Here is a 22,095-nt window from a genome sequence, read left to right as displayed (position 1 = left end):
AATTTTAATTAATCATCTTATTATTGACCTTTTCAGAGGTTAAAAGTCAAACACAAAGGTTGATTAAAGCAAATGTTTGTCAATTACTAACTCTCTTTCTCTGGTACACAGGTCTTTAAGATCAACCATTTCAGAATGTTGAAGAACAACATTCCAGCTAAGAGTTCCAAAGAGTTGTGAATGAATAAGGTCATATTGTCAACTGGATAATATTCCTTTGAGTTACAAACTGAATTTAAGTGTCATCTACTGCTCAGGAAATCCTTTCTTCCTCCTGGCCAGATTTATTCAGAATAACTAATGTATACCTTAAGCAACTTTGTACACAATATTAGTGTCATGAACTACTTCACACTCAGATGCTAGCTAAATATACCACACTTTTCAAAGATGGGACCATGGCTCTGCTCTAGCATTTCCAGTTCTAAGCATACATCTGGATTATTTGGGGTTTTGTCAATAAATTAGGTATTTGTTGAATGAATGAAGACTTAAGTGGATTTTGATAAAAGGCAAAAGATATAAATGGTATGAAAAGAAACCAGAATATTCATTGTTTTGTGTACAAAGATAAAATCCAGACCACACCTAGAGAGATGAATGTCTGAGTCTACTGGGTAACAAACCAAACCTCAGCAGATACAAAAAAATTGGAGTAACCCCATGTATCTTATCAGATCAGTATATTTTATAATTAGAATTCAACAGCAATACTAATTTCAGAAAGCCCACAAATGCATGGAAATTAAATAATGCTCACCTGAGCACCAGTGGTCAAGGAAGAAATTAAAGACTTTCTAAAATTCAATGAAAATGACCACACAACATACCCAGATTTATGGGACACAATGAAAGCAGTGATAAGAGGAAAGTTTGTAGCACTCAATGACTACATAATCTGGAAAAATCCCATATAAGTGAGCTAACAGAAAACATTAAAACTCTAGAACAAAAAGAATAAAACTCACGTTGGAGCATTAGAAGGCAGAAAATTGTAAATGGAAACCGCTTGTTTAATACCTGACTGCTTAGACCCAAATAATTACACGGAAACTATATTAATTACAACATCATTTGGTCAGTACTCTAGTGTATTCATATTTCTAGCTTGAATTAACCCATTTTTTATTAATCTGTGTATTGCTATGAGGCTGTGGCATACCAGGAACGATTCTGGCATCGTTCTCTCGGCAGATGCATGGCATCTCCTTGATTCTGCCTACTATCTCTATATCTCTCTGTTTAAATTTCCCACCTGGATTTGCTCTGCCAATCCATTGGCTGAAAAAGTTTCTTTACTAATTAGTGCTAATAAAACACATTCACAGCTTACAGAGGAGAATCGTACACCATCTCCCATTTTCTGTCTAAATAAAAGGGAAGTTTTTAACTTGAACGTAATAAAATAACAAATACAAAAATGTTATCAAGCAAGAGTTATAGTTACAATATTTAGTTCATTTTCATTTGGCAAATTAAGGAAAATACTCAATCATCTATCCAGTCTTTGTGAGTCTAAAGATGTAATTTATTTTTTATCATAACTAGGGAAAACTAGAACTATCTGTTTTCAACACTTCAAAGACCACCAGAAGGATATAATATTACCTAAGAAAATAATAAGTGCATTGTAAGCAACTTCCAAAGTTGTAGATCTGACAGAGACATCTTGCTGCCTGTATAGTCACCCAAAGTTCTTCTGTAATGTTGGGGCATTCATCTTCAGCCTACAGGCCCATAGTATCTGGCAGACTTTTTCATTCAGCAGGAAATTTGAAATACTGTTTTGTCTATCTTGGCAGTTTGTCAGTAACTTTCTTCTGTATCCTGCAGAATGTCTGGCAGTTTCTTCTGGAAGCAGGATCCCTGAAGGATTGTCTCATGCTCTTTAGGCAAATTCAGCAGTAATTTTTCTGTGGGCCCCGCATGTCCACGTCATACAGCATACCATCAAGCAATCCAGGCTAGAGTAGTTTCTTGCCCAAATGGCTAGTCTTGTCACATTGAAGGCAAATTCAATAATTTTTTTCTTCAGTGCCCATCAACCTTTCTGAAGTAATTGGTGCTGCCAGAAGCAGACATATTTCACTATTGGAAAAGGTCCACGTTCTTAGAACATTTTAAATGTTGTGTTTTGCAAGTCTTTAGAGTGTTGAAGATTATATATCTAACTGAAATATAACATTACATATCTAGAAAACTTAACTAACGTGACTACAAATTTGACTATTATAAATGACTATCTATTAATCTGTATTTCCTAATTATAGATTACAATTTTAAATGAGTTTCACAAACATAATACCTTAAACAAGAGCAAAATACATATAAACCCTGTAACAAAATCAACCTTAAATATGTATAGGCCAAGATGTACTGGCCAATAAATAGAGAAAGATCCAAATCAAGACAAAGTATTCATCTCTATATAATATCTCCCTTATTTTTTTTAAGAAAAGAGGATTTACCACGACCATTAACGATTTATACCCCCATCCCTTTTAAATGAAAACAAACATTTATAAATAATCGTTACGGGATTTTGGCATCGTTTTCCCCAAACTGCTTCTTGCTTTTTGTTAGACAAAGTATTTTTAGGGTTCACAGAGAACTTTTGGGGTCTTATTCCATCAAACCACATTAGCTTGGAAGGAATCTACAGGTTCTCATCTTCTATGGGAACAAAAGCAGAACTTCCTTTCCAAAGTAGCATATCCTAAGACTAAAATTTTGAAGTCAAGATACCTTTAAAATATACATGTTGTTTTCACTTAGCATTTCCCAGAATCAATTGTCTCTCTGCAATCAAAAAATTAAAATAAATAATATATGTAATCCAGACTGCATATATTCTATTTGTGTTTGGCTTATTTTTTCTTTATACCTTTAATCTTTGACTGTCTGTTCTCTTTTATATTCCTTTTACTGTCTTTTTAAAGACTTTGTTTTATTCTTTAAAACTATTTACTTCTTTTTATAACTGTCTTTATTCTTTTTCCTCTCTCTCCCAAGCCTATGTATATTTATCTGTGGCTCATTCAGTGGTGTTTTTCATCATTGCCTTTTGGCCTTTCCCAGTACAACATGGTAGAGGCATATTCAGCACCAACTCTGCTAGACATGCTTATTACCGCAGCTCCAAGGACACAGTGGGTCTATGTCACCATTAAGCAACTTGTAACACACTGCTCAAAGACCCCATTTGTTCAAGACCTTCCCAAGAACCCAGAGTTTATTCTTCCAGCATGAACAAGGAATCCAGATCTTAAAGTCATGCAAATTTTTACTGCTCATGTTGAGTCAGGAAAGCTCTTAAAGGAGCTGCGCCACTGTCACCACCAGGAAAACAGTCTATATTAAAAAAATGGTGGCTACCAAAATGCTGTGCTTAACACTGTTCTTTGGGGTCTAGAATTCCTTCCCAAGTTCTCTGCATTTATGTCATTGTAGAAGCCATATTAGGTGCACTGTTTGTAAGTAGAGACCATTGTTTGTTTCCCAACTGCTCAGAAAGGAATACTCACATAGAAACTTTATTAATTACAACACTCAGGCCAATGGCTCTAGCGTATTCCTAACTTGCTCTCATATCTTGAATTAACACATTTTTTATTGATCTGTGTATCACCAGCAGTCTGTGGCTTACCAGGAAAGGTTCTGGCATCTGTCTCCTTTAACAGCTACATGGCATCTCCATAACACTGCCTACAATTTTTATGCATCACTGTTTGGATTTTCCACCTGACTTTGCTTTTCTAAGCCATTGACCAAAACACCAGCTTCTTTATTAACCAACAGTAATACAAAGAATCAATGAGACCAAAAGTTGGTTCTTCTTGAAAATCAACAAACTAGACAAATCTTTATCCAAACTAACCAAAAAGCAGAAAGAGAACATCCAAATTAATAAAATCATAAATGAAAAGGGAAACAGACAACAGGCATGGAGAAAATCCAGAGAAACATCAGGTCATACTTTCAAAATCTGTACTCCACAAAGTTGGAAAACTTAAAGGAAATGAACAATTTTTTAGATAAATATCACTTACCAAAATTAAATCAAGACTAGGTAAGCAAATTTTAAATATACCAATAACTGCTAAAAAAAAAAAAAAAAGAAAAGAAAAGAAATAGAAACAGCCATAAAAAGTCTCCCAACCAAAAAAAAAAAAATCCAGGCCAGAGTGTTTTAGGGCAGAATCCTACAAGATTTTCAAAGAACTAAAATTAATACTCCACACAATAGAAGCAGAAGAACAATGTCAAACTCTTTACAAGGCTACAATTACCCTCATACCCAAACCATACAAAGGCATTACTAAGAAAGACAATTACAGACCAATCTCTCTCATGAACACTGATGCAGAAAAACTAAAAACAATATTGACAAACTGAATCCAAGAATACATAAGAAAAATCATTCACCATGAATGGTGTGGGAAAGTCCTTTTGTCTATGTTTTGCTTTTATTGGTTAATGAATAAAGCTGTTTCTGTGAATGGCTTAGCAGAATTGGGCAAGGAAGATATTCCAAGCAAATAGAAGAGGAGAGAGTAGGCAGAGTCAGTTAGAAACCATGTAGCTGCCAACCATGAGACAGACGCCTTCTCCAGAGCCTATTGGAAACTTGCTGGTAAGCCACAGCCATGTGGCAATACACAGATTAAAAGAAATGAGTTAATTTAAAATATAAGGGTTAGACAAAAATATGCTTAAGCTATTGGCCAAACAATATTGCAGTTAAAACAGAGTCTATGTGATTATTTAGTGTGGTGCCCAATGAGAGACTTCATCCCAGGGATGAAGGGATGGTTCAACATATGAAAATCTGTCAATGTGATCCAATATATAAACAAACTCAAAAAAAGCACATAATCATCTAAGTAGATGCTAAAAAAAAACTTTTGACAAAATACAACATCCCTTCTTGATAAAAGTCCTGGAGAAAGCAGGGATGCAAAAAATATATGTAAAAATCACAAAGCCAATAAACAGCAAGCCAACAGCTGACATTAAACTAGGTGGAGAAAAACTCAAAATGATTTCCCAGTGAAATTGAGGAACAAGACAAGGTAGTCTAATCTCTCCATTTCTACTCAGTATAATACTAGAGGTTCTATCTAGAGTAATAAGAAAACAAAATAGATCAAGGGGATACAAATTGGAAAAAAAGAAGTCAAACTCTCACTATTTGCTGATGATATGATAGTTTACATAGCTGATCCCCAAAATTCTACCACTGAACTTCTAGAACTCATTAACATCTTCAGTAATGTAGCAGGATACAAGATAAACTAAAAAAAAAAAATAGTAGCCCTTCTTTATAACAGATGATAATTGAGCTGAGAAAGAAATCAGAGAAATATTACCCTCAAAATACCACAAATAACATAAATATCTTGGAGTAACTCTAACTAAACAAGTGAAAGACCTGTATGTAGGGGCTGAATTATGTAAGCCCATATTCCTATATAGTCTAGTAGTCATAGAATTCTGAGTGACCTACAAGGCACAATTTGGACCTGTCACACAGAAAACGGTCACCTAGCCTTTTAGCAGTGAGGTATAATAACCTAACACCAACCTAAAGTAGTCAGGATAAGCTAATGTCATTCTGCTCCTTCTATGGTAATTTAGGAGGTCACCTAGGGAAGAGATGTTTTTTAGTCTATGTAACAAAATCGGCATGGGCATAGGCATGAAGAAATAGACATAGATAGAAAAGACATGACCTAAGTCATTTTTCCTGCTAACTAGGAAACAGAATACTAACGAATCTCCCCCTCAGTTTACGTTTTGATATAAAAGCTATTTGTAGAATAAACAAGGGTGATTTTCAGGATATGAATTCAAGATTTCATGAAGGATCCCTGAAACTCTCTTCTGATATAGGCATGTGAGTTGTGTTTTCATTTCCACACCTCCACTCTGGTATGAGAAATGATTTATGTCCAGGATGGTCCCTGATACCTGTATGACAAGAACTTTCAGTCTTTAAAGAAAAAATTTGAAGACACCAGAAAATTGAAAGATCTCTCATGCTCCTGGGTTGGTAGAATTAACATAGTAAAAATGGCAATCCCACCAAAAATAATCTACAGATTCAGTGCAATGCCCATCAAAATCCCAACAAAATTCTTCACAAACTTTTGCTTAATGGCCCTGTTTAAGGAGCATCTTAAAGAGGAGCATCTCAAAGAGGACGCTAGAAGAATGTAAGCAACAGAGGATGAGGAAATGCTGCCATCTGACAGGACCTGGCCATTGTATTCGCAACTTCATGTCAACTCTGGTTTACCTGCACAAAACCAAGCCAGTCAAAATCTCAGTGTGGATGACGAAGGATGTAATGAGACCTGACCTGTAGCTGAAAAGATAATATGAGTGAATGGAGGCTAGAGGAGAGAATAGCAATTTTCTGTGGAAGGATGAAAGAAAATGAAGAACAAATGAAGTTCCACATAGGAACAAATCGTTGGGGAAAGTGCTGGGGGAATTTGAGGGGGGGAGGAAGGAGAAAGAATATAATCACAATAGGGTGTGCACAAGTATAATGTTTATAAAGAATAATTTGAAGGCTGAGCAATAATTTAGTTTTTTAAATAATTATCTTTTTTTCAATATATCACAACTACAGGTTTATCTCCATTTGCTCCTTTTAAAATGAAAACAAATAAGCAAAAATTAGTTCAGACCAGATTTTATTTTAGACAATAATATTCATAGTAGGAATATTGAACTCCTAAATTAAACATATCTAACTCTATCTGTAGTTATTAAAAAGTAGTGCTTATAAAGATGATAAATCCAAAGCAGGAACTAAAATGACAGAATTTCACACAAAAAAAGGAATCCAACTAGAAGAAGAAAATAACCCAAAATGAGGACAATGGGTAGATGAGTTTAATGGGATTAAGAAAAATCCTCTTTTCCCTTATTTGTATTTTAAAATATTAATAGCTTACAGCATTTCCTATGATGATATTTCATTAAGAGAGAAAATGTGTGGCACAGTGATGAGTCAGACTAATTTTCTGGAAACAAGCAGGAAGTGAGGCCAGTGGGGAGCTGATGGAAGTAATCCATATGTAAAGAAGTGAATGGAGGACTGAACTAACCAATAAGAATGGAAAAAGAAAAGGGGCTTAGAAAGAATAAGTAAATCTGTAGAGAAGAGCTCAGTCACCTTAAGAGGGAAAGTAAGTAGCTTGCAGTTTTTGTTTTTAAGATCTCACGTCTGAAACAGCTCATAGAAAAAGACCTACATTAGTATAAACTTGTGGGGAAGGGATGATTCAAAGCAATAGTCCATATGAGTAAGAGGCAGGCTCTGGCACGTGGCACTCAGAACAATGTCTATGGGAGTTGAATCACCAGCTGGATGAAATGAAAGCTTTCACGGAGAAAAATAACACAGAGGGAGAAGCTTTGGGAAGACAAAGTGGCTGGAGTCACAGAATAAAGAATGAATGTACTTTTCAAAGATGTTGAGGAATCAGTCTTCAGGGAAGGATTTCCTAATTAAATCGCCCCCTTCTTGAGGTGTCTGGACTGGATAAGAACAATGCTAAGAAAACTTAGGCTAGGACCAATTGCAGAGATTGCCATATTTAAATCGGATCTGTCCTGTGCAAGCCTGTTACATAAGGAAAAGATTAAGTGAAAAATTAAGAATCCATCTATTTCATAGCAGTACACACAATCTGTGACTGAATTTTCCTTTTTAACTTACTGCAAAAGTTTGAATAGAACTTCATGTTTAAAACCAGTGTTTTCTGGGCTAGGTGTCATATGGTGCTGTCTGCTGCTTCTGCAGCAAGCTTACAGGATGTCCTGGAATCCTGAAGACCACCATCAAGTCTCTACAGTGAGGGCTGTGCTATTGTGGAAGCTACCTGAATGAGAAGCATTTCTGACTTATATTTTCAACTGGTGATAGATTATTGGGACACTACATATTTAGTCTGAGGAATATTTTCAATTATTTACAATTAAAATGGTTGCATATATATAAATATTAGATTAAGAAATTAATTATTTTTATTCATTTTTGGCAGTTATATATAACAGATTTGAAATACAAGTCCTTTTTATTAGAATCCTTTATAAGAGTGAGGGCATTCATTGTTCAAAAATATTTATTTATTGTGAATATGACTATATGTGAGGATTATTGATTTCTCAGTAAAATATTTCATTCAATCTCCATGGTGAAGAGGGGCGTATTATATGTGCTTGTACACATATGCAAGGTTCTTTAAGAACTTAATGTAAGAAAAACTTACATTTTTCTGCTGCTTCCTTTTGTCATTGTGTAAATTTTATTCCTTAGGATAAAAACAAAGTACACATTCTGCAGAACTATGTATAGGCCTTTACACGGAGAAACAATACTACCTAAATTACACAACTGCTGTAGCAAAAACCTACAGCCAATAGCCTTTAAGTTACCACCCACTTGGGAGTTTCCTCGTATACTATAAATGCCAATGTAAAGTGTGTGTCCATTCCCTATCCCGGTTGCAGAATTCGGCTGCTGTTCTCCATTCCAGCAGAGGATTCTTATTTGTGAGTCTATCCCAAAATAAATCTCTATTATTCTCAATTCTGAGCTAGTGTGGTAATTCTTTTAAGCGTCCTTCTTCACACAAGAGCTTATAGAATTGTGCAGTGAAGAAGCAATGTCCATTTGGATCACACTCAAGCAGCGTGCAATCTTTGTACTGGCCATAGGTTTGTTTAAGATAAGTCTGGATACAACATGGTGGCTCTGTTTGCCTATTTGTCTACACATCTTGAGGAGGTTCTATTAGGTCAAGAGCATCTGGCCAGACAAATTCCCACAGTAGAGACTCAAAATCAGAATCAAACTTTTCAGAAACTGTTCCACCAAGTGGCAAAGGGGTAGATGTCCCAAAACCAGTCTTCCACAATGTTGGCAATTCTGGGAGCTTCGGCAGCTGAGCAAGCAGAAGCAATGGGGTCTACGTGGAGGCCACACTACACCATGGAGATTCAAATGATGCTTTGGACCATCGCTTTTAGTCTTCCTGTTTTTATTGATAATCAAAGTATTTTAACTTCTACAAAGTGTAAATTTACCCAATTTTTTTGTCATTTATAACCCTGGTTACTGAAAATTAATCTGCAATTTAAGAGTTTAACAGTTTTTCTTCCTCCACTTAATCTTTAATCAATTTTTGTCTAGCGCATATATATATATATATTATATATATATAATTCATTATATGGATACACTTAACCAAGCCATGTTCCTTGAAGATTTTTGTTTAGATCACTAGACTATCTTAAAAATAAAATCTAAAAATAAACCATACCCTTAAGCTATTATTTGTGGACTTAATGTTATATTGATCGACATATGTTTCTACATACTGATAGTATATTGTTTGATGCTAAAGATATTTGTGGTAACTTCTGAAATAGATATATGTGTGCATTCTTTCATTATTTATCTGAATTCTCTAAATTTTCATATGAATTTTAAAAAAATATCAATTTGTATAATTGGTGTTTTAACCAGTTATTGTATTAGATCTCTATATTAATTTAATTATTATAATATTAATCCTTTAAAGTATGACTATTGGATGAGTTTCTATTTACTCAACTTTAGTTTCAGATTATTCATTGCTTTTATGAATGCTCTTTTCATTTAATACATTCATTAAAGTATTTTATTACAAATATTTCTCAACTTATTATAAGGTTACATAAATTTTAAAAAGTCAAGTAAAAAATACACCTAGTCCATGTTCATGATAGCCTTACAACACAGAACACTGCAAAATTTCCCAGGCTGACTGGCAGCTGTTTTCCACTACTTTTGTGGAGCATCACACTGTAGCATCATGTAATCTGTCTCTAGTATAAAACCAGACTGAAGATAAATACCTGATGCATGATTTGTACTGACTGCCATCTCCTCTGTCCCTTTTCAGTAATTCTGATACAGTTAACATACGTGATCTTTAAATAGAATAGTTTTATAGTAAATAATAATAAGAGATATTGTGTTTAATTCAATGATTACTTAGAAACATATACTTCATTTACATAAGTCATAATATTATTTCCTTGTTAACAGTTTGTTTGCAGGAGCTGAATATATAAGAGGCTATACAGTTAATGGCAAATTTAGGAAACCTGCTTAAGTAATGCAGCTCAAAACATCTAATGGCTGTATAAAAAGACCAGAAGGCACAAACAGCTGTGTAGAATTGCACCAGAGAAATGAGCCTCTGTGGCAGATTGAAAGTCAGCAGCCTGGGGACAAGGGACTTCATGGGGAAAACACTTTAAAATCACAGCAGACGGAGAGGCATACACATGAATAAAGCCAATGGAGAGAGCAGACACCTAGATTGGCTTTTCTCTTAAGTTGAATGAACAAAGAGAACTACAAAGGTTGTATATCTAATGAGCTGACACTTTGATAGGGAAGGATCTGAGTTGTTAGAACTACATGTCTTGAAAACTCCAAAGGATCTGGAAACAGTTAGGTGAAGAAAAACACGGGTTTATGAATTTTTAAAGAACCGCAAGATGCAAGTTGAATTTCTGTATGTCATATAAGCAAGTAAAACTTGATATTTTATTAACAACTGAGGGAAAGTATACACCTTCAGAATAAAAAGTTTGTTCTCAATTTGAATGTAGAACTTACTTGAAAAATATAAATCTCTAATTATAGTTCACGTGACTCAATTTATTGTGGGACAATTAGCTCATCTATACATGTAGAAGAAATAGAAAATCATTTGCTTTTGTTTCTCTTATATTAGCTTTCTTTATTACAATAAAAGCATGAGCTATTTGGTTTTATAATGGAAAGGGTACATTTAGACCATGAAAGGAACAAATCATATCACATACCCCATTAGTGTGACTGCTGGTAAAGTCATATTTGGGGGATATACTGTCGCATGAGTCACAGTTGGCATCAATCAAATATCCAGCAAAAGAAAAGAGTGGAAGAATAACAGGGCTTGCTACTAATATTATAATCTACAAGAAAGAGGGGAGAGGATGGGGAATGAGAACATGAGGGAATAGAATGGTTGAGTTTGGGAAGGGACAAAGAGGAAGAGAAATGAGATATTTTGATAAAGGGAGTCATTATGGGGTTAGGGAGAAACCTGGTGGTAGGGAAATTCTCAGGCATCAGGAAGGATGATCCCAGCTGAGAATTCTAGCAATAGTGGAGAGGGTGCCTGACCTGGCATTCTCCTGTAATCAGATTGGTGAATATCCTAATTTTCATAAAACCTTCATCCAGTAACTGATGGAAGCAGATGAAGAAATCCACAACTAAACACTGGGCATAGAATCTGGAATCCAGTCAAAGAGATGGAGAAGGAACTATGTGAGGAAGGAAGGTCAAGATCATGATGGGGGTCCCATTTACTAATTGTTGTTCTCAGTGTCTGGGCTACTGGGGTTATATTTAGAAAGTGGTCTCCTGTTCCAATGCATTCAAGTGTACTTCTTACTTTCTCTTCTATGAGGTTCAGTGTGGTTGGTTTTGTGTTGAAGTCTGTGATCCATTTGGACTTGAGTTTTGTGTATGGCAATAGATATAAACCCATCTGCATTTTTCTACATGTTGATAGACAGTTATGCTAGCACCATTTGTTGAATATGCTTTCTTTTTTTCCCATTTTATACTTTCAGCTTTTTGTCAAAAATCAGGTGTTTGTAGGTGTATGGATTGATATCCAGGTCTTCAATTAAATTCCATTAGTCTACCTGTCTTTTCTTATGCCAATAACAGGTTGCTTACATTACTGTAGTTCTATAGTAGAATTTGAAGTCAGGGATTGTGATTCCTTCAGAATTTCCTTTATTGCACAGAATTGCTTTGGCTATCTTGAGGTTTTTTGTTTGTTTTATTTTGTTTTTCCATATAAAGTTGAGTATTGTTCACTGAGAGCACCAATTAATAAATGGGATCTCCTAAAACTGAGAAACTTCTGGAAAGAAAATGACATTAATAACAAGGAAATCAGTGGCCTAAAGACTGTGGAAAGATCTTTGCTAATATCAAATCAGAACAGGACTGATCTCAAAATATACAAAGTTCTCAAGAAACTTGACATTAAAAAATCCAATAAAAAATGGGGTACAGACCTAAACAGAGACCTCCCAATAGACAAATCTCAAATGGCTGAAAGATACTTAAGGAAATGCTCAACATCCTTAGTTATCAGAAGAATGCAAATCAAAACAACACTGAGATTACATTTTACACCAGTCACAACGGCCAAGATCACAAACACTGGTAACAACTTATGCTGGAGAGGATTTGGGGTAAGGGGAACACTCCTCCACTGCTAGTGGGAATTAAAATTTGTACAGCCAGTTTGGAAATCAGTGTGGAAATTTCTCAGAAAATTAGGAAAGAATTTACATCAGAATCCAGCAATATACTTGGATGTATACCCAAAGAATGCTCAATCATACCACATATATATGTCCTCAACTATTTTCATAGCAGTATTATTCATAATAGCCAGAACCTGAAAGCAACCTAGATGCTCCTCAACTGAAGAATGAGTACAAAAATTGTGGTACCTTTACACAATGTAGTACTACACAGTGGTAAAAAGTAACGACATCTTGAAATTTGCAGGCAAATGGATGGATTTAGAAAACATCATATTAAATGAGATAACCCAGACCCAGAAAGACAAACATAATATGTGCTCACTCAGAAATGACTTTTAGTACATAAAGCAAAGAAAACCATACTAGAGTCCACAACCCCAGAGAACCTAGACAACAAAAAGGACCTTGAGAGACATTCACGGATCCACATGTATGGAAAAGAGAAAAAGACAAGATATCTTGAGTAAATTTGGTGAATTGAAGCATAGGGGTGATGAGAGAGGATATAAGGAGAGAAAAGAAGAAGGAAGTAGAGTGGAGAAAAATGTATAGCTTAATAAAAACAATAAAAAAGATCATAATGGTAAACCCACAGAGACAGCTCTCCCAATTTCCTGGGAGCTCATGGACTCTGCAGTGAGAGCTGGGAGCCTGCACCCTGAACGTGGGTGAGTTGTGTTGCTTGGTCTGTTTGTGAGGTTCCTGGAAGTGGGACCAGTATTTATACCTGGTTCATGAACTGGCTTTTTGGAGCCCATTCCCTATGGCAGGAAACCTTGCTCAGTCTTGATGTAGGAGGCAGGGGACTTGGTCCTGCCTCAGCTTGACCTGTGAGGCTTTGTTGATGACCCATAGGAAGTCTTACTCTCTCTGAGGAGTGGATGGGGAAGGGGGCGGGAGTAGAGAAGGAAGGAGGAACTGTGGTTGTTATGTAAAATGAACTAAAAAATAAAATAAATGTAAAGATTATATATGTAACTCAGTGAATGACACATATCTATTTATAAGCTATCTAAAAGAATCATCCAGAAGAACTCACCTTCCAAAGGTTCTAACACCTCCCAACACCATTAATTAATCCAAGGTTAGAACAACTTCAATCACAGTAGATTATTGTGAAAAATTCAAGTCATTCCCAAACTAAAGCATAGTTTTTTCAAATTCTTTTCCTCTCCACTAAGGCAATACAAAATTTTAAGTGTATGTATATTTAAAATATTCAGGGGCTGGAGAGATGGCTCAGCAGTTAAAAGCTCTGGCAGTTCTTACAGAGGACCCGGGTTCAATTCCAGCACGCATATGGCAGCTCATAACTGTCTGTAACTCTAGGTCCACGGTTTCTAACATCTTCACACAAACATACACAAAGGCAAAACATCAATATAAGTTAAAAACAAAGAAAAAATGTCAACTACCCTAGATAAACAAAATTAAAATATCATTCTGGATCCACTTATATTTTTAAATATATATACATGCATATTCATATATTTATACTTTTATAGATATTCGTGTTTCTCTGGCTATACTGCTATGTAATACCTTTTGCATACACATATAGGTGCATATATACACAAACACTTGTGTACGTTCTGTTAAGTCAATGCCTACAATTTCATTGAACTGATAATAGTCAATCTTTTATTGAAGGGCATTTGGGTGTTCCAATACTTTTTGCCATTAGAAATACAATTTCAGCACTTATAAAACAAAGTAGTTTTTAATTACTATCCTCAAGCTAATAGCAAAGCAATACCGAACATTTGATTTTTTTAGCCTGTTTAAAATCATTTTAATCGTGGCAAAACTCTTTGATTTATTTTCTGTCGTTTGGCTCTAATTAATGGAACTGATTATGATAGAGAAGCATTGGGGCAAAGCTCTCAAAATATGTAAATCTTTTCAAAAGCCATGAGTCCAAGATTTCAATGAAGTTTTAAATGCCTGATGCCTGAACAACTACTTTTCATAAGCAGTGGTGAACACAGAGGGCAAGTTCAGAATTGGACTGAAGTGTGTTGAAAATTTATTTACAAGCATTATTCCTCTGCATGATATGTTTATGCTTTAAGGATCCTCACCTGCAAACGGGAATACCTACTGTTTTGTTTTAATAAGAAAAAAAAAGGAATTTTCATTACACAAAGAATGTGTCATGCATACCTTCCCATCAGAGATTTAGACACATGAATTTCTACATAAGTAGCTCCCACATCTGTTGTAAACAGACTAAAAATAAACATTCTGTCTATTAAGTCCTTTCCCAATACCTAGGGCATTATCTGGACCAGGAAAGCAAGCACTTTGACCACTGAGTACTCAACTCTGAAAGACAGCACTAGGTTGCTGCTGAATTTTTATTGCTCTTTGTTGTCACCAATATAATATTGTAAATATAATTTAGGCCCTCTCCTAGACCTTATAATCCAGAAGCATAGGCTATAAATCTTACTAAAGCGTGAGATCTTACTTAAATAGCACTACTTCAAAGTAGATTTATCCAAACAGTGTATTTTAGTTTACCAAGTGAAATTATGAGCTTTTAACAATGGCCACCTTGACATAGGTGTATGTATTCCATTCTGTTAGATGCACCATTGGTCAAGTACCGGTAACGGGTAATCTCTACAAGCCAATGAAATTTAAGGGGTGGGGCCAAGTTGGTATGTGACCTTTTGGGTATCTGAAGAAAAACGCTGGAAAGCCCAGGGTTCATTCCCTCTGTGTGGTTTTCTTCCTACATAGCTAAGCTTGAACTTTTTGTTTTTGTCTCTTGAGTTTGCCCCTTATAGTAAAGTAAAATATAATTGGTCTATCTTGTAGTTAGCCTGGTATTTCTTGACCCAAGATAATTTAACAGTTGGCGTGAAATCATGGGGCTCAGGTCCCCTGCAGCTTCAGTCAGCGGCCAAATCAGGAAGTACTACAATGGGGAAGAAGTTTTGGTCTTATTTCCACAGGAGAAGCAAAACTATGGATACCATCAAAATTAATAAAGATTTGCTTTAAAAAAGAAAAACCTCTTTAAAAAAGAGAAATGACAGTTCACCCACAAGATGACAACCATACAGGTGGTAAGGAAACCATTTACAGTTGTGTCAGGGTTCTGTTTTTTTCTTTACAGAAAAATACACATCTTCAAAAATTCAAAGGCCCTGGATGTTTGAATGCCTAAAGTGAAAAAAAAATGACTATCCAATAAGGTTCACTGTATATATGTGTGTGTGTATATATATGTGTGTGTGTGTGTGTGTGTGTGTGTGTGTGTGTGTGTGTGTGTGTGTATGGCTTATAAGGACAGGTTATCAAATATATATATTTATAAATATATAAGAGAGAGCTGGCTTTGGAATTAGACAATGGCTCTGTCCTTTTCTAAACCTGAGCATGCTGTTAAAAAAAATTCACAGTTTTTATCTCATATCAGGAGTCATCCGGTATGGGACAAAAAAAAGGGGGGGCTCTAGAAAAAGTTTTACTTTTTCCATGCCTATTTTGTCTATATTATATTTTTCATTAAATATATGTCTATATAAATAATGTCTAAGTTTTGCACAATAAACAGTAGAGATTCCTAGAGATCCTTTTCCTGCAGTAATCTTTAAAGTTTTCTGGAAGAAGATGGGGTCCCACACCAACAACACTACCTGGTTAAAATGATATCACGATTCTAATAGGTCTACTGCTATAAGATCGGTTTTTCAGTACCAGCTACTAAAATAGTACCTGTTCTCACAACATTTTGGTCAAAACTCCAAATAAAAACTTTAAAAAAAAACAACCCTATCAACTACTCAGAAATCATTTGCAACCATACTAGACCATAATTTTAAAACTTAATCATCGCTTTACTTTTACAAAATGCCACTTTAAAAAAATCTCCCCCATGACAGCTAAAAGTAATTCTAAAAGACGATTTTCTTTCTCCCCACAAAGTTTGTCCTCAAGGTTGGGGACACTGTTTAGCAGTTAATTGTTACTTGTATAAGGTAGAGGGCTGAGGTAAAAAAAGAGGAAAAATTGAATGGGATAATAGATAATTTTGTGTGAACTGATTCATAGTAATAATAATAATACTGGCTAATAGAGTGAATACTTGTGAGCTATTAGTTATGGAGAACTTACATTGGTATAGTTTTTTGTATATTGATACAACTTCAAATTACATTTGTTATTTCTATTTATAATATTTGTACACCTAAGCAAAGTTATTTTCTCAGATTGTATGCATGCAAATTTCTACCTCTGTTTAAGACATTTTGTATATTGATACAATTTTTAGGATATATTGTCATATTGCATTATATATTCCTACGTCTGATTAAGATACTTATACACTGTTTACACTTTGAGGTCATTTTCCTCATTTACTGCAAAGTTATTTACAGATTATTTTGATATTGTGATATAAAGTTTTAGTCTTTAAGTTATACAGGTATTAAGTATTATAGATCAGTAGTTATTCATGTTTGTTATACATATAGTCAGATTAATTAGGTCCTTTAGATACATAGAGATTGTATTCTGCCTAGATAGGTAATCTTCAACCACTTCAAGGATCTGTAGAACATGGCATTTAAATAACTTAGGGTTCTATTGAGGTGAGACAGGACTGCTCCTGACAGCACTAATCTATTCCCGAGAGAATGCTGAGCACCAAAGACATTCCACTTGGAGTTTGTTTTCTTTTTGGCACTACTGGTCTTTGGGCAATGAACTGTCCATTCCTTGACTACTGAAAAAGTACATGGTGTCCAGACTGGATAAGCAAAATACAAGGAGAAAAACTGCCAAACAGGGTAACTGCCAAGCAGAGTAACCTTGCCAAGACAGAGTAAAATGATTCTAAAATTTTCATGCCTCTGAAAATGGTCTGTCAGTTACGCTAAGCCTTAGCCAAAGTCCGTAGCTTCAACATTGCAAATGAGACTTTGGATGATTGCTCAGGTAGCCAGTTGTCTCTGTCATATACTCCTCATCTTGGAAGCTGTTTGATTGTACTTCCTGTCTACTCAAGTAATATTATCTCTTTTCTTAGGCCTTCGATGGGTTGAAGATTAAATAGTCTTAGTTACCTTTCTCTTATTATTTAGCCAAGCTATTTTCAATGCTAAACTTAGCTTCTTTAAAATAAAATGTTTATTAAACATTTAGCATGTGTGCCTTGCTTAGTATTGCTTATGTTGGTTGTAATCCTAATTTTATACTTGATATCTCTTCCTATTGCATATAGTTTTGTATTGGGTTTGGAACTCTCTTGTTTAGACAAAAAGGGGATGTGATGGGAAATCTTTGTCGACCAATGAACTTTAAGGGGTGGGAACAGGTTAGGGCTTGACCTTTTGGGTACCTGGAGAAAAACAAAATGCTGGGCAGCCCAGTATTTGCTCTCTCTCTATGGTTCCTGAACTACACAGCTGAGCTTGGACTTCTCATTCCTGTTTCATGAGTTTGCCTCTTATAACAAAGAAAAATATAAATGTAGTTAGCCTGGTATTTCTCGACCCAAGATAATTCAGCATACCTGTGCTGCCTTTGGTCCAGGTTTCAGAAATGACATTCCTACTCAAGATTTTCAGGTGTTCATCACTGAGCTGAGAGGATAATACTGGAATTTTCTTCAGCATCCTCCACACAATGTTGTGTTCTTGGATTGTTCTGTGAACTGGCCTTAGAAAAGAATAAAAGAGAGATTATAAATTTACAGGAAAAAAAGAGAGAAATAAAAAAAGAACTAATACATTGGGGACTTTAAATTTCCAATTATTTTTTATTTAGAATTGTTTCAAAAGAACTATAAGCAAATACATTTGGCTTTATTACTCAACTTTCAACATTCACTCTCTTTCTCATATTAAAATATGCCATGATACTTTATCATTTACTATAAATATAGAAAGACTTTTTAGGTTTAACTAAAGAAGACTTTTTTAATTCCTACTTTTTATATGTGATTCTTAACAGTACTTATATATTACTAAAGTTGGGTAAAAATGAAACTTCAATTTAACTTGTTTTGATTTATAATTTAAATGAAAAGACATATATGTAATATCAAATAAAACATTACTCTCATATATGGTAATTTGGTAATTACTCTCATGGTACTTATGTGTTTATTTAAAGACAGAATCCTGTGTAGCTCAGGGTAACCTGAAAGTCATGATCATCCTACCTCAGCATTCTAAGCACTAAGTTTACAGCCATGTGCAAACACAGGCCTTATTTAGTCATTAAAATATTTATTAGTAGTCAAATTCACTAGTGAGTAAATGCAACACTATAATTAAGGTAAGAGTTCACATTACACTGAGTTCTAAAAGGGATAATATGATTGTAGTACATTCAACCGAAGAATATTCAAAATTTTCAAGTAATATTTTAAGACCAATACAAAAAAACTAGTTTAGTTCCAGAAAAGTAGTTTATGGTGCCCATACCACATAAATGGGTCTGTCAGTAACAATTCCACTATAGACCTCGTGTGCTATAGTAGTTTGGAGGAAAGTAGTCCCAAAGGCTCAAACATTTGAATATTTGGTCCCTAGTTAGTGGATGTTTGAGGAAGGATTAGAAGGTGTGGCCAGAATATAAGTCACTGGGACAGGGCTTGGGGTTTCAAAAGCTTCCTGGCATACCCAAGTGTGCACAATCTACCTCTAACTTAAGATGTGAAATGTGAGAGTTCAGATGTTTCTGCCAAAATGCCTTCACTTAGCCATCATCAGCTCTAATCCTCTGAAGTAATAAACCCAATAATCTTTTATATGCAAACTTGATCATGATATTGTATCACCCCAATAAAAAAAGTAATTAATGCATTGTGTTTCGACTTACATCTTTCTGTAATTCTTGGATAATGATAATGTCTTTCTGTTTAAACTTTTATACACTACATTAAAAAACAGTAGCTCATAGCCAGTCTTGAGAAAACTGTCTTTAGAAAAGTGGCTCCTACTTGAAGGGTGGAGTTTCTGGGATCCTGGCTGGAAGGCCCAGATCTCTAGACACAAGCTTCCTGAGGCATATCCCATGCCCCACCCTCACCTTTTGAAGCTCCAGAAACCTGGGAGCAGCCTCCCCACACTCACAAATATCCCCCCCGCACTGCATCTTTGACAACTGGAGCCTTGATCCTACTGCCACTGGACAGGTGAGTGTCTGGGTTTTTGGCTTGATGGCCCAGCTCTCTAAACCCTAGCCCTCTGAGGCATATCTATGTTTCACCCCTACCCAGCAAAGCCATAGAGACCTGGGAGCAGGCTCCCTACACCCATAACCATCCCCACCATATCTCTGACTACCAGAGTCTTGGTCATGACTACCTCTGGAGAGATGAGTGACTATATTCTTGGTTGGACGGACCTGCTCTCTAGGCTTTTGTTCCAGAGGCACAGCCCATGCACCAGCCACAACCACCAAACCCCAGAGACCCTGGAGCAGACTTCCAACACTGGCAACCATCCGCCCTGTCCCTACAACTATCAGAGCCTTGGCTCTGACTGCACATAAAGAGGAGCCCCCCAGAGATGCACCAGCAACTACCAGAGGCACAGTACAATTTGCACCAGAAGGAAGAGTGACCACCTAAGCCACAGGCCTGACCTGTACCAATTGGAGGAAGAAGACCTCCTGAAGCACAAGCCCTACCTACATCCTTTGAAGGAGGAAAAGGGTAGACACTAATGCAAGAATATATTGAACAACCTACAGATCAAATTGGTAACACCAAAACCTATAAAAAGAAGAGCTGAACATTTTAACCCAGAAGAAACAGAAGAAAACATCATTGAATTTAATTTTATGAAGATGATAGAGACCCTTAAAGAGGAAATGAAAAATTCCCTTAAAGAGATGGAAGAAAAGACAAATAAAAAAACTGGAAGAAATCAGTAAATCTCTCAATTAAAGTCAAGAAAACAAAGGAAAAAATCAAACAGGTGAAGCAAAGAGTTACAACAGTTCTGGATTTGAAAATTTAAGTAGAGACAAGAAAGACAACACAAACTGAGTGAATTCTGGAAATGGAAAATCTGGGTAAACTAACAGGAACTACAATGCAAACATAGCCAACAGAATACAAGACATAGAAGAGAGAATCTCAGGAGTTGAAGATATGGTAGAGGAAATAGATCATCAGTCAAAAAAATGTTAAATCCAATAAATCCTTAACACAAAGTATCCAGGAAATCTGGGACACCATGATGGAGAAGGGTCATCGGTCTATGTGTTACTCTCATTGATTAATTAATAAAGAAAACTGCTTGGCCTGACAGGTCAGAATATAGGTAGGCAGGGAAGACAGAACAGAATTCTGGGAGGAAGAAGGCAGTGAGGCAGGCCCTATAGCTCTCCTTTCCAAAATGGACACAGGTTAAGATCCTTCCCGGTAAGCCACCACCTCATGGTGCTACACAGATTATTAGAAATGGATTAATCAAGATGTGAGAGTTAGCCAATAAGAGGCTACAGATAATGGGCCAGGCAGTGTTTAAAAGAATACAGTTTCCATGTAATTATTTCAGGTGTAAGCTAGCCGGGATCTGGGTGGGAACACAGACCACTGCTCCTTTTACAACACCATGAGAAGACAAAACCTAAAAAAAATAGGGATAGAAAAATGAGAACTCCAGATCAAAAGCAGAAAATTTACTCAACAAAATCATAGGGACATGCCTATGAAGATTCAAGAAGCTTACAAGACACCAAGTAGACTGGACCCAAAAAGAAAAAAGAAAATGTCTCCTAGCCCTATAATGATTAAAACACCAAACATGCAGAATAAAGAAACAATATTTAGAACTGCAAATACAAAAAAAGCCAAGAAATGTATAAAGGGATACCTATCAGAATTACACCCAACTTCTCAATGGCATCATAAGATAGCTGGTCCTGGATAGATGTGCTACAAACACTAAAAGACCATTAATTCAAGTCCAGACTACTATACCCAGCAATGTTTTAATCACTATAGATGGAGAAAACAGGATATTCCATGACAAAACTAGATTTAAACAATACCTATCCACAAATCCAGTCTTACAGAAAGTACTAGAAAGAAAAACTCCAACCCAAGGAAGTTAGCTGAACCCAGGAAAATGCAAATAACCTCACACATCATACCAGGAAACCTCAAAGAAGGGAAACTACACAAAGAGTAAAACTGAAAAATAAAAGGAATTGACAATCACAGGTCACTAATGTTTCTTGATATCAGTGGTCTCAATTGGCCTATAAAAAGACAAAGATTAACAGAATGGATATGAAAACAGAATTCATCCTTCTGCTGCATACAAGAAATACATCTCAACCTCAAAAAAGATATTACCTCAGAGTAAAAAGTTAGTAAAATATTTTCCAATTAAATAGACTTAATAAACAAGCAGGTATAGGTATCATAATATCTAAAAATAAAAAAAGACTCCAAAAAAATCAATCTAAAGAGATGGAAAAAGATCCTCATATTCATCACAGAAAAAAATCCATCAAGATGAAGCCTTAATTCTGAATATCTATGCCCCAAAGAGAAGTGCACCCACATATATATATATATAAGAAAAATTACTGAAACTTAAATAACACACCAAACACCACACATTAATAGTAGGAGACTACAGTACCCCACTCTCACCAATGGATAGGTCTGGTAGACTGAAACTTAATAGAGAAAAAAGAGAACTAACAAAT

The 22,095-nt window shown here is 35.5% G+C and overlaps 1 protein-coding gene across 1 annotated transcript in view; it reads right to left on the bottom strand.

The window, feature by feature from the left end:
* Cnbd1 (cyclic nucleotide binding domain containing 1) overlaps positions 1–22,095 on the bottom strand; it is a 293,203-nt gene that overhangs the window by 105,592 nt on the left and 165,516 nt on the right. Inside the window, exon 5 of the mRNA XM_048420690.3 lies at positions 17,933–18,078. Coding sequence (XP_048276647.3) covers positions 17,933–18,078 — 146 coding nt within the window. The remainder of the gene's footprint in view (positions 1–17,932; positions 18,079–22,095) is intronic.

Source organism: Myodes glareolus, chromosome 16, assembly GCF_982192425.1.
Source record: "Myodes glareolus chromosome 16, mMyoGla1.1, whole genome shotgun sequence".
Classification (NCBI taxonomy): Eukaryota; Metazoa; Chordata; class Mammalia; order Rodentia; family Cricetidae; genus Myodes; species Myodes glareolus.
The sequence above is the reverse complement of the archived record's forward strand: the minus strand, read 5'-3'. Positions and strand labels throughout refer to the sequence as shown.